This window comes from Copidosoma floridanum, unplaced genomic scaffold, assembly GCF_036245765.1.
Source record: "Copidosoma floridanum isolate Cflo_tuat_1 unplaced genomic scaffold, Cflo_Japanese_pri ptg000019l, whole genome shotgun sequence".
Taxonomy (NCBI): domain Eukaryota; kingdom Metazoa; phylum Arthropoda; class Insecta; order Hymenoptera; family Encyrtidae; genus Copidosoma; species Copidosoma floridanum.
This window is the reverse complement of record NW_028321896.1, coordinates 19543308-19557423: the sequence shown is the minus strand read 5'-3', so window position 1 is coordinate 19557423 and position 14116 is coordinate 19543308. Positions and strand designations below refer to the sequence as shown.

Genomic DNA, 14116 nt, shown 5'->3' with positions numbered 1-14116 from the left:
GCGCCGAGATACGCTGGGAGCTGCACACCTCGCGCACCGACGTCCAGGCGACCCGATGCGGCTGCCACGGCCCCCGTCGGCCCACCACCGGGGACGACCAACTGCTCCCGGGTGGCACGAGGCCGGGCGAGCGCCGGGATCTCCGCAAGCACCACAGCGCCGAGATCGACAAGTGGTCCCTGCGCCAGGACGCCGAGCACGAGCTGCGCAAACACCTCAGTGACGACAGCTGCTACGTGGACGGCGCTGGCCGTGGACGCCTCGAGCGCAAGTGGACCCTCCAGGTGCCCGAGGTCCACGAGAACCCCCGGCGCCGCTGCACCTGCCCCAAACCGCCCCCACGCACGCTCTCGCCCGAGCAGCCGGCCACTCCCGAGCCCGGCCTCATCGACGACCAACCACCACCACCACCACCACCTCTGGTCGATTACCAGCAGGAGGAAGCAAAGAAGCCCGTTGGGGCGGTCGAGTGTGGCAAGCGTACGCTGAGGAGGCGTTGGGCCCAGGGTAAGGCGCACCAGTCCCTGCCGGGGGATAAGCAATCGTCGTCCAAGTGGCTGCGGGGCGCGGGCCTCGAGGACGGCAAGAGCAAGAGCCTCAAGGAGCGGCCCAAGTACAGCGTGCGCCGTAGCATATCCCCGGACCCCGATCCGCGCCAGATATTGCGGCTGGACAGTCGGTTGGTGCGCCGGCTCGTCTCGCCCGAGGTCGCCCTGGGCAAGGACGCCAAGTGGGCCCCGTACGAGGGCTGCTCGCCCTTACCGAGCGTCGGCATGCGCAAGCGCGACGTGAAAAAACTCGCGGACATCAAGTGGCAGGAGGGCTCGTCCCGGGAGCCGAGTCCCCAGCCCGACTCGCCTCGCGACGACTTTCGCAACGTCACCCCGACCAGGCTGCCACCACCGGCCACCGATGCCTACGGGAGCACCGACGACGAGGAGTGGCGCATGCGTTTTCTCAACCAGGTGTCGGCCTTCCCGATATACCAGGGCGCCTGGCGCGAGGAGACCCCACCGCCGAGTCCACGCCCCGAGCCCCCGGTCTGGTCGCCACTGAGGCAGCGCTCGGAGGAGGAGGAGGAGGAGCCCCCGACGCCCCGGAAGCGCTCGACCTTCAAGATCCGCTCGGGCCGGAAAAAGTCCTCCTCCTCCTCGCGTGTCAAAGCCCAGCCGGAGGAGCGTCGACGGCCACAGCTGCAGAGGTCGGTGGCAGTGACGCTCGACGTGCCCCACATGGACGCGAGTAAGCGCTCCTTGAGCGAGGAGGTGCCGAGCCGGCGCGCCCACCACGTGCCACGGGCCAAGAGCGAGGACGCCTCGCGGCACTCGTACCCGGGCGTCCTCGAGGTCGCGGGGCAGCCCGGCCAGGAGCTCAGGGAGTACGTGACCACCGTCTAGCTCCCCCTTGCTGCGCCGTGACTGTGTTACACCCACCCTCGGGGCTGCGTATTATAATGTACCGTGTTTTTTGTTTATACAACTCAGTCACGCTCACATACACGCATACGTGGCGCCTAGGGATTCATGATAACGATGCTATACAACTATAGACATACTTATAGTGAAATTAAGTACGAACTTAGGTCTTAAGCCATAGTATATACAAAAATAAATAAATAAATGAATCGACGCGGATACTCATGCAGACTGAGCTGGCAACGCGGATAATAAGTATGCGTATATAGGTGCGAGAGAGACTTTTGTTTTTCAATGCCGCTCCTCTGCTCGGCGCATCGTGGCTTTTTTTTTCCCCCATCTTTTTTTGTTCACGCTTAGTGCCCTGATGCCGAAACAATGTTGTGCGTTTCGCTACAAGGAAAGAAATTTCGTGGCACGACGCGCGCTTGAGGCGATGGGAAAAAAAGAAGAAGAAGAAGAATAGTGTCACAAAGTAAGAGGGGGGGGAGGGAGAAATGGCAAACGAACGCGAGCGTGAAAGGACGGAAACTACGACACACGAGACTTTGTTACAATCGATTGTACTCTTTGTAAGTACTTATAATATAAAAAAACATTACGTATACACATACATGCATTTGCATGCACATGCATACATTACATTGTGCAGTTACGGGTGATGATGTACACGTTTTCAAATACTGTGCTTTATTTGCCCAAAACACAGCACATATTTATATATATATAGATACATAACGATACAAGCGCGAGCGACTATACGCCGCCGTGATAAACGACAGAGAGCTGTGAGCCAAAAGTCTTTTGCGTATATATATATAATACATGGACACCACACACACACACACATACACACTAAAGATGAAGATAAAATAAAAACCCTCATATGTACAAGTGTAAGGTCTTATATATTTACTTGGCGGGCTGCCTCCGATAATGTTGGCGGCCCTGTGCCGGCTCGTGCAATACTTAAATACTTAAAAAAAAAAAACAAAAAGAAAATACAAAAAAAAGAGGTCTGACCCGGCGTAACGCAAAAACTTTCCCGTCGACGACACATTTTTACGATTATGCGGCTATACGCGCTGCAAAGGTGGAATATTACTGAAACAATGGATAAACAAAAAAATAGTAGATCGTATAGGAAAATAAGTAATGAAATAAAATAAAAGAAAAAAAAGCAAAAAAAGAAAGAAAAAAAAAAAAAAAAAAAAAAAAAAACTTAGCATTATCCAGTTGCTCACTTTTGATTAAACTTGTAAGTAGATGATTAACGAAATTAACAATAATCGCTCGACATCATCTCGTTTCATTACTTTCATTCTTTCGTAGACTGAATTATACAAGTAAAATACACATTATTATTATTATTATTATTATTATTATTATTATTATTATCATTGTACCTACGTTTGTTGATTATGCGCATTTGTACGTATATACATATTATACATATAAACACTTTAGCACCGTAAGCGTTTAAGCGAGTATCGTCGAACTTCTCTTGATTCCTGCCGAATTGACCTTAACGGTCATTATTATCATTACTATCATTACGTGTACAAATTGTCAACACCATCACCGCTATTACTATTATTATTATTATTATTATTATTATTATTATTATTATTATTATTATTATTATTATTACAACCGATACGACTATTATGATTTGTGTAAGTGTGGAGAACAAAGTTTTCTTCCCCCCTCGACTCAACGTCTGTCCATGGCCGTTTGGAATGACAATATGTGACGCTTACACCCCAACAATCGAGTTATTTTCATTGGGTTGATCCGAAACGTGATGGAGCCTCGATGATTCGCGAACGAAAGATCCAATGACAACATTTATCCCATGGCCAAGAAACACAGAGACAATGAAGCGTTAAAATCGTACAGATTTAGCGTGAATAACGAAATTCGTGGCAAATAAAAAGTAACAGTAATGCAATAATGACGATAATCAGGTACCAGGAGAGGATTATTTTTAATCGCAAACTCACGCGGTTGTTGGATCATCGATGAACTTTCCGTAACGAAGCTAAATGTGGGAATGGACAAAACTCATTGTTGCTCGTATGATTTCAATTCGCAACGGATGGAATTATTGGTGATTTTAATAATGAAATGATGGTGTTGATGATGAAAAATAGAATTATCCTGCGTTGCGAGGAACCTCTCTTTTTACAGCAACGACTTTTGGTTTATTGAGAACCTTGTGTAAATATACTCGAAACATTCTGTGGTACAGTGTATTCGTGCTGCCATTAGCGTAATTTTGAAAAGGAGCGACCCAAAAGTTAACGAGCGAGCGAGCGAAAAAAAAAAAAAAAAAAAAAAAAGGAATGACAGGGCGTTTGCGTAAATATAATTGATGAAAAAAAAAAAAAGCAACGTTGAGCACCGCAATCGAGCAAAAGAGTACGTAACGATTGAAGGTGAAGAATAATCGATTCTCGCTGTGCTATTACTCCGTATAATGTGTATAAAACCCAATCAAGCCCCTGTCGTTCGTTTGCGATCCGATCATCATTAAACATATAGGAATTAACAATATTTGCGCACTATTCCTCCCTCATCTCTCGTCTCCCGATCATTTATCTCTCCGTGACGTATTTTACCGACAGAATTTCAAACGAGGAATCGAAATGATAGAGAATATATATAATTATGCAATTAACAGAACAACAACAAAAAACCTATAGTACGGAATAATAGATTCATAGAGTTATCATGATTATTATTATTATTATAATTATTATAATTACGTAAACTAAAAAAAGTAATTGAATAACCAAAAGAAAGAGACAAGAAAAGTACTACTACTACTACTTAACAAATGATTGAAAAAAACAAAAAAGAAACAAAAAAAAAAAAAAACGTAGATTGTACAATTTTAATGTGATTTCTTTTTTATTGTTGTTATTATTCGATTGCGCTCATTTTATTAATGACTCATCACGTGATATTACGATAATAATACATCATAGCTATCATTCGTAGACTAATTTGTTGCGTTGTGTTACTACTTCGTGAAATTCATTTTTTCTTTTATTTCAGGGTTATTGTAATTGATCTAACAATCGAGGATAAAAAAAAAAAAATTTTTTTTCTCGAATGAGTGGGTAAATTGTACTTAATAAATACACAAAAAATGCTCTGAATTCGACAAACTTCATTACGCGAGTTATATGTTTATCATCGACGTCATACGATTCGTTACGATGTTTAGTCAACAGGGGCAAAAAAAAGTGTAATGACAATTATTAAGCAAATACCAAAAAAAAAAAAAAAAAAATCAATCAATCAATCAAGTGAAACGAAATTCGATGGGGCGTGATGCAGTGAATGAATACACTTGTTCTGCAAGGTAGAGCAATGAATTAACAATTTATGTAACCAATATGATATGCAACCCATAATATGAGGTCAATGTTGATTTGTTTTAATAAATGTAAGTTTGAAAATTTGCGTAAGCAGTTTTGATTTACGACTGTAAACCCTATCACAAAATGTCCAACCTTTTTCAATTTATTTATTAAATGTATGTATAAATTATTTGTGATTTTTTCATTTACGCAGTTACTAAAGATTAACAGAGATTTCCTCCAAATTAGCTGGGTTTATCTTGTGCAAATGAGTTCATGAATAACGAAGTAAAAAATTCTGGTATAAATTTTTTTTTGTAATTTATTTTTTCATTTAAAAGAAACATATATACATCCCTACACTAATAAGTAAATGGTTTATTATTTAATGAGCTCCCCGAAGTATTGTTACAGCACACGAATGTATACAAATATTGTTACAGCAGGTATATCAGAAAATATCAGCTAAGAGTTAGAAAAAAAAAAAAAAAAAAAAAAAAAAACAGGTTTTTTGCGTCTAGAAAAAATAAACCCTATAGTGTAATGAAATCTGCTCATCAGATCTCCTGAAAATTGCTAAAGCCGTTCTAAAAATCTTCAAGACAATATTCTGATATGTTGTGATTACACTATAATATGGTTCGAATTCAAGATAAATTAATTTTTGATTTTTGCTAATAGTTGCTTTTTGCAAAAAAAAATGAGGCTATTTTGTGCCCGAGAAAAAGTTGTTAACTGATGGTGAGTGAATTTCTATATACGCTTGTAAAGTCAAAAACAAATATATACCGTAAATGTATAGATATATACATACACTCACGCCGACTCTAAAAATGTTTGAATCCTACCTTATCGGCTGAATTTGTAAACAACAAAATACCTAACAGCCTCTTCACACAGGCCGGTTGACATGTGTGCAGAGTTTACGTGTCAAAATGGCCGATCTAAATAAAGAGCTCAACGAATATCTTCTTAGTAGTAAAAATGAGAAACAATACAAATTACCATCGGTATCAATTCCCAAGCCAAATATTGGAAAATGGCTGGGCAGGAGTACAGAAGAAAAACAGGAATCAGGATGGCTGAGAGAGACGCAAAGGGAGTGTTGTCCTACCATGGTTAGCATAAAAAACTTTTTTTTTTTTTTTTTAATAAACTTTTTTCATTAAAAGTTGAAAGCAACATTGTTTTCTTCGATTTTAGACGAGATTACAAAGATTATCTGCTTTCGGACTGTGCTTTGTGATGGGCATTATGTGTTTTTGTTTGTCTGCCCTTTATGTACCAGTTCTCCTGTTGAAAGCTAGGAAATTCGCTCTACTGTACTCATTGGGAAGTTTATTTTTTTTGATGAGGTAACGATAATTATTCAAGATATTTCTTGCTCAAATACTTTGTTACTTTTTATGATTATTGCCAAACGTTTTTTCAGCTTTGCTTTTCTGTGGGGGCCAATGAATTACATGAGATCACTCTTTTCTAAAGAAAGAAGGTATTTCTCTCTCATATATTTTTCAACTCTAACGGGGACTCTGTACTTTGCTTTACATTTGCAATCAACTCCACTGACTGTTTTGTGCGCTATATTGCAACTCATTGCAATGTTACAATTTTTGATAAGTCACATACCAGGTAGTACGATGGGACTAATGTTTTTCACAAGACTTTTCAAATCTTCGGTTAGCTCGACGCTACCAGTTTGATAACAGTGATACTCATATAATTTTTACTCCATAAATTTAAAGTGTAATATATGGTTGTAAATAGTGTACCATTTTTTTATAAAGAAAATACATTTTATTATTTATTAAAAAATATTTACATTACTTTTTTACCTTGACTTTTCCAGATTTTGTTCTAGCTTCGTTACCCTTCAATCTTTTAACTCTAAGCGAACGATAAACTTTCTCACCAACAACAGATTGCACGTCATTCTCATTGGAAGTATCAACATTTAATTTTATATATTCACGACACTGTGCTTCCTCTTTTTTGTTTAAATCTTTAGATATGCTCATTGGATTGAAAATTCTTTTATCTTTTGATTCTCTGAATAAATAAACATTTGTAGAGACAGTACAAGGCTTTGTATTATCTTGTACATCTACTTCCATATCTTGGTGATTCTTTGCATCAACATTGGTGACACTGGCATCCTGTACCTTTAAAGGTTCGTCTAATGGTTTATTTTCAACCGATTCAATAGTTGTTGATGGAGTAAATTCTAATGAAATTTCTTTCACTTTTTGATACAAAGCATTAAAGTAATTATTTGATGTACTTTTTACACAATTCTAAAAAAGTGCAAATTAGCACAAGTCAATAATATTTTACTAGTATAGCACTAAAATACATTTATCACAGTGTGCCTTACCTTGATGCCTATCGCAGCACAAGAAAATCCAATCGTTTCTAAAGTTACTTTTTTTAAAAAAGGAACAATAAGTATAGGGATGCTTTTGCTTTTTGCCATGGCAATTACATGTTTTATCAAAACTGGTGGTTTGAAAGTTCCATCTATTAAAATACAACAAGCATCATCCTTTTCCAACGACCTTGTAGTAGCATTGATTCCCAATACTATGGATTTCCTAAAAAAAATTAATTTCAGTGTATGTTCAACACTTAACACTAATACAATGTAGAATCTGATTTAGTAACTTACGCAGCACTTTCATCATGGGTAGTATCACATTCAACTTGAGCGTTCTTGCGTGCAGCTGATCTTTCTTCTTTGTTCATTTTACGAATTTGTGACCAGGGTAGTACTTTTTTGTCACGTTTTAAAACCGGTAATAATCTTTATCAAGTACATTGTTAATACTGCCAGCCAATAAATAGAATAACTATGAATAGTAACTTTTTCCAACATTCAAATACTTACTTTTTCAAGAGATCTTCTAGTTCAGCCCCTGGATCGCTTTTCAGAAGCGGCCTGAACGTGAAAAAAAGCACACAAACAAATTGATTTGAATTGGGCAAGTTACGAGTCCTCGTTTTATTTTATTGCGTGAAATTAAAAAAAAATCATTACCAGAAATTTTCGTCTGGTAAAGCCAATACGTTTTTCAAGCCTTTGGTTGAAACTTTTTTCCCTGACTGAGGTTTTTTTTGTTGTTGCTTTACTAAAACTGGAGTGGACATGATTGAACGAACGTAAGTGTACTTTATGTTATTTATCGCAACACAAAATTCTGTGTGTAATAAATAGGTTATAAAGCGGCACTATAGTGATGTTATACACACGCAGTCACGCAGTGTTTACTTTACAAAAACACATTTGTCGGTCCATCCACGTGCACACACACACGACCAATGGCAACACTCACAAGTTGACAACACCCACGGCTCCGAAAGCTTTTGAATTAAAAAAAATACCATTAGCTTGTGTAAGTTACAATTAATGAAATACGTCTTCAAATCGTATTCTATATTACCAAAACAATGAGCAATAAAAATGAAAAAAAAAAATTGAAGGTAGTTACTAGTCATATTATTGTATATGGTTATTATCGACTTTAGTCAAAATTATTAAATATTGGTACGCTTGTACTAATAATGTTTTTCTTTTGTTTTTTTTAGCATTGTTATCGTATTTCAAGTAGATATGTTTACATACTTATTTTATCCTTGTTTGTAATTACAATAATTGTTATCTTATACTTATTTACGTTCTTATATAAAAATGATATGAATTAAAACATTTTTATGCATGTGTCTGTGATTATAATAATCATGTCAAGAGCTACATGATTATTAACTGGAATATTATCTTTGATTGGATTTTTTTTAGTACACCGAAAGTTAAATTATCGGATTGATGCGTCAGAGAAATCAAATGAGTTGTTTGTGTACACGGAAAATCGGGGCAAACTCGCACACTTTTTTAAAAAATAAATAGTAAAAAAATTCGATGAGTCAACAAATTATGTTTTTAAGAAAGGCATCGGAGCTACAATTCGAATTTTTTTTTCAGTTCTTAATATACTTATTTTTGTACATAGCCATAGCAGATTTTAAATGAAAGATCCATCTCAAAGGAGGTTTGCCAAAAACTGAGGGTAAATTCATACACATTAAGTATGATATTACTTAAACATGGACGTTTTCAAGTTACTAAAATTTTGTACCTTATTATGTAGTTTTCACTAAAAAATTTGAAAATTATTTTCATAATACTGCGAATTTTTTTTTAGCGCCAAAAGCATACATTTCAGGAAAAAATTAAAAAAAATAATATTAACAAAAGTTGCGATTCATCCTTATTGTAAAACGCAACACGAATTAAGGATAGCGTAACTTGGCTTAGACTCAAAACAATTATTTCGCTTTAAACGACACAACATTTATTAAGTCATTGAGTATATTCGGGTACTTATATATGTAAATTAATTTGCGAACAAAACCTGTCATTAATACACAGTTTAAACAAAGTTCTTATCTTATCTTACTTATATTTTGCACACCCGCTGCTAAACAATGCATATAAATATTCACGAATTTCGGAGTCGTCGCAGACGTAAGTCGCGTGAAGATTCGGAATTCCCAGCCCGATAAAAAACGTTAAGAAGTAAGTAAATATACCTACTTAATAATTAAAAACTCCGAATAATCGAATGTCACGCGGCAGTGCAGGAATATATTCAAAGGGGATTAATCATTGCTTTCTCATCGTATATATGTCATCAAATTAATATTGATGCAAATACGTAACGGTGCAAAGTGCAAATTGCTCGACGGAAGTATAACCTGAATTCGATTGCATATTGTGGTGGTGGCGAGAGAGTCTAAAGTGTAGACTGTGTAGAGCGCAAGAACAACCCATCGCCGCAACTCTCACTTTGCGAAATCGCGAATCGTCGCAACGCAACTGGTTGGGCTTGGGCCGCATGCCGAGCGGAGTTCTTTACGCAGCAGGTATACAAGGGGAGAGAGGGGACTTACGTATAGTGGAAAAGCAGAAGAGCCAGTTCAAGGTCACTGACTTTCCCGTGCGTGCGCGTACCGATTGCACGAGGCCCACCAGCGAGCGTTTAGTGCCGGGCTGGGCCGGCCAACAACCAAAGCTACACGCTCTCTCTTTTACTTACGCGCTTCTTCTCGCGGCATTTTTGCTTTCTCCATTCAAGATTCCCGCAGACACACATCAGAGGAGCCGAGAGCCAAAAGAAGTTGTAAGCAGACGGTAGTACAGGCGTCGACGGTGCTCTCGTGAGAACGCAGCAGCGTGCCTGCAGGCGGCAGCGCGAAAAGTGAAACCATGGCGACTCTCAGCCCAACGTCCACCACCCAGAATCTCGATTTTGTCGTCAAAAACTTCATAGCCGGGGGTAAGTTTTTTAAATATACCTTTTGTTTCCCTTGAATTTTCCAGCTGAACAAGTATACACACCGTCCCTGCTTTTGTTTTTCCTCTTTTTACTGTGCGATGTTTCGCATGTCTCGCTGACCGTAAATAATCATCGCTTTCATCGTAGGTACAACAGAAACTTTCGAATGTGTGCCAATAACGTTTCATTATACTACTTAATGTGTTTACTTGGTTTTCTCAGGTGTTGCTGGAATGTGTTCCAAAACTACTGTTGCTCCCTTGGACAGAATAAAAATTTTGTTGCAGGCTCACAACAGTCATTACAAACACTTGGGTAATTATTTTTAAAGTTTTTTTAAATTTTGTTGTTTTTTTTTTTCATGAATTATCAATGCTATTTCTTTTTTAAGGGGTTTTCTCTGGTCTTAGAGAAATTGTTTCACGTGAACACTTTTTTGCCCTTTACAAGGGTAACTTTGCCCAAATGGTCAGAATATTTCCTTATGCTGCTACACAATTTACTGCTTTTGAAATTTACAAAAAGGTAATAAAGAAATTCAATCGATATCTTTTTTTCTGTTTACTTTTCCCGAAAAAACTCACAACTCACTTTTACAGCACTTGGGAAGATTGTTGGGAAATCGTACTCAAGCTGACAAATTCATAGCTGGTTCTTGTGCTGGAGTTACAGCTGTTGCTTTTACTTATCCTCTTGATACAATCAGAGCTCGACTTGCCTTTCAAATAACTGGAGAACATATTTACACAGGAATCGTTCATACAGCTGTTTCGATCTTCAATGATGTTGGTACATTGTTAATTAAGAGTTAAAGTTTTTCAATGTAGCATGATTATTTTTTAAACTTTTAGGAAGGTGGTCTTAGAGCATTGTACAGGGGATTTTTACCAACTATATGTGGTATGATACCATATGCAGGATTTTCTTTCTACTCTTTTGAAAAATTAAAGTACCTGTGTCTAAAATACTTTCCTAATATTCTTTGTAGCAGTTGCGACAAAAATACTGGTAATATATTTTTACTTTGACATTTTATAATTTTAATTTGCATCAACTTTACAAACTAAATTTTCTTGTAGGTGGACTGGTTTTAACGATACCGGGAAAATTACTATGTGGCGGTATTGCTGGAGCAATAGCACAGAGTTTTTCTTACCCATTGGATGTTACCAGAAGAAGAATGCAGCTAGCAATGATGAATCCAGCTACCCATAAATTTAGGTATTTCATATAATTTGTACAATTCCCTCTTTTAAATTATTGTTCTTTATATTGTACTATTTTCAGCATAGGGATGGTATCAACGTTGCTTACAATATATAGAGAAAATGGTATAACTAAAGGATTGTACAGAGGAATGAGCATAAATTATTTAAGAGCTATTCCAATGGTTGCTGTGAGTTTTGCTACTTACGAAGTTATGAAACAATTTCTTAATCTCGACACGGGAATAAAAGTTTAAAAATTTGACTTGAATTTGACGTTTATGTACAATTAGTGTAAGGAGTTAGTTTGATTTTCAAGCTTATTCTTTTCTTAGAATAATTGAATTGAAAATTGCTAAAATTTAAAGGTGTTCACCATAGGCATTACCACGTTGAAGGAGTGCCTTTATATAAATATATGTATGATAAAAGAAATACTTATTTAAAATATTCAAAATATTTTGTAAATATTGTTCATATCGAACGGAAAAAATGTAAAAAAATATTTTATATTATAAAACTACTAAAAAAAATATTTTTACAACTCAACGATACATAGAAGTATTTTTTGTAAAATAAAAGTGTTAGAAAAAAATTGTTATATTAAATTATTTTTGTTTATTGATTTGTATTACTACGAGTGTTCAATTAATTATAAAGTTGTAAACCATGTTTTAGTTGCAATAAAAATAAATTTTTTAATGTGAAGCTCTATTAAATTTATAAAAATAAATGAATGACGAAAATACATTTGTACACACTATCTACAAAGCAACAGATACACAATTTGATAGTTTAACCATTAAATACTAAAGTAAGTCTAATCGACATAAAACTTATAGGATTAGTAAGATAGTTATTAATAAAAAAGACCTAACTGTCTTTTGATACATTTTATTTATTTAATGTTTTTTTTTCTTCGGATGATTCAATCATAATTTGAAACAAAAAGAATAGTAATTGAAGATAAGGGACCAACATTCGCATCAAAACAACTTTTGACTCTAGGTCAATACAGCAGCAGTAGCAACAATAGCTCTAGCTTTCCCATATTTTAATCTCATTTTTTTTTTGTTGCCATCAACAGTAGGAAACAAAATCTTGCAGTAAAGGCAGCACAGTACGCGCAAGTTGACTGCTACAAATACACATTAGACACGCTCACTGGACAAATGCTAGCTTCTTTCTCAACGATCAAATTTGCTGGTTGCCGTTCTCTAATTTTACTAGAGATGTATTACGAGACATTAATAATCTTGCAAAAAAACAAAAAAATACAAGAGTATTTTTTGCTTCATTTGCGGTGACGAAAAAATCTTGAAAACATCAAAACTGGATTTTACTCATATTTCAGAAATTTTTTTCACAAAATTTATGAATTTGAAATATTTTATCCATTATTGTCATAACTTGACTTTCACCCTAAATTTACAAATACTTGCTCAGTACATATACTGTTTTACATGTGCTTTTCTTCCGCTATTCAGTTTATTTTTTTTAATTTTTTTTTTTTTTTTTTTCGTTTTATTTCCATTTAAATGCTCGAACTCAAAAGAGAAAAATGAGATGATACGATTTATACTTAGTTGGGCGTGTGCTCGGGTCAACTAGTCAACTTGCTCGCTCATAAAAATATGAAAATCTTGTGTATTGCATCTTTCTCTCTCTTTAATTTTTTTAATACAGCACAAAATTTTTATTTAATCACTACATCGATTTTCGAAGCTTTCCGCTTTGTAGTGGTTATTTGTCAAATTATCAATTTACCTATTTAAAATAAAATTATGTTACAATTTTAAAAAACTCCTTGTGCTTCAACGGTACGTCAAAGCGCACTATCTCGCATTTTTCATTTCCTCCACCTCTACCTTTTCATTTCTTACACGTGCGTTACAGATGGATATGAGTACGATTAATGTAGAGCAAATAAAAAACTATACAACGTCTACATGACTATTAAATCATTTATTATGATGTTGTACTGCTACTCAACTCATTTTTAGATTGTTAATTATGTAATACTAAATGACCTTTACCCATGGGTTTCTTTCTCTTAGAATGGTCGAATGATCGTTTCTAATAATATTGCTTCTTTCTCAGCTACGTAAAAGATTTAACAGAAATGCACCCGGGTACAAATATAATTTTACTGAAAACACCTTTTTTTGTTTCATCATTTGATAGATTCTTTGTTTTTCTTTTATTTTGAAAAAACTCTTATTTAAAGATTTGTTCATAAAAAAGTGACAAGTGCACAAAAAAGTGTTGAAAACATCAATGTCAAAGGAACTGCATTGAATTCATATTTTTTTTTTTTTTTTTTTTTTTTGTTTCTGTATAAATCTGTGAAATTTTTCCAAGAACAAGTACACGCATTCAATGAAAATTAACTTTATGCTCGATAGTATATAGATGTCTGATAGAGGTAATAGAAAGGGACACACTAGAGTTGAGAAAATGTTATCTTATTCAGTTATTTCAATTTTATCGATTCGCAGTCTTGATAAATTGTTATTATTTGTGTGGTTCTTCGCATATCTTTTGTTTAGTGCTTGCCTCGGCACTTTATCAATTTAGAGATTGTTACAGTAATTTTTTTTATTTATTTTTTTTTTTGTTTTCATATTTTTTGAAAACAATCACTCTAGGGTCTCTATTAACGTCAATTCATTGTCATTATACAATATCAAATTTGCAGTCTCAACATTATTTTATCTCAATATGTTAGCATGTGTGTTTCACCTGTCTTTTTTTTCTACTTCAATGAATATTTCAATGAATACGGTATGTTTTCAGTT

The 14116-nt window shown here is 36.3% G+C and overlaps 3 protein-coding genes across 4 annotated transcripts; 2 read left to right on the top strand and 1 right to left on the bottom strand.

The window, feature by feature from the left end:
* Window positions 1-5613: 5613 nt before the first annotated feature.
* LOC106641176 (vesicle transport protein SFT2C) lies at window positions 5614-6549 on the top strand. Its single transcript, XM_014355472.3, has 3 exons — window positions 5614-5901; window positions 5987-6138; window positions 6216-6549. The coding sequence occupies exons 1-3, from the start codon at window positions 5719-5721 to the stop codon at window positions 6484-6486; spliced, it is 606 nt and encodes a 201-aa protein (XP_014210958.1). The 5' UTR covers window positions 5614-5718; the 3' UTR covers window positions 6487-6549.
* A 57-nt stretch (window positions 6550-6606) lies between these two features.
* Window positions 6607-8027, bottom strand: LOC106641142 (uncharacterized). Its single transcript, XM_014355425.2, has 5 exons — window positions 7818-8027; window positions 7668-7718; window positions 7449-7583; window positions 7158-7374; window positions 6607-7077 (listed from the first exon to the last, which is right to left on the bottom strand). Exons 1-5 carry the CDS (start codon window positions 7925-7927, stop codon window positions 6607-6609), a joined length of 984 nt encoding a protein of 327 aa, XP_014210911.2. The 5' UTR covers window positions 7928-8027.
* Window positions 8028-9482: 1455 nt separating this feature from the next.
* On the top strand, window positions 9483-11836 carry LOC106641174 (mitochondrial coenzyme A transporter SLC25A16). Of its 2 annotated transcripts, none has more exons than XM_014355470.2 (7): window positions 9483-10113; window positions 10336-10428; window positions 10505-10638; window positions 10713-10898; window positions 10965-11121; window positions 11193-11334; window positions 11401-11836. In XM_014355470.2, the coding sequence occupies exons 1-7, from the start codon at window positions 10044-10046 to the stop codon at window positions 11573-11575; spliced, it is 957 nt and encodes a 318-aa protein (XP_014210956.2). In that variant the 5' UTR covers window positions 9483-10043; the 3' UTR covers window positions 11576-11836. The 2 variants fall into 2 exon arrangements, with proteins under 2 accessions (XP_014210956.2, XP_089449454.1); XM_089593328.1 differs by having other exon boundaries at window positions 11406-11480.
* The last annotated feature ends 2280 nt before the right edge of the window (window positions 11837-14116 follow it).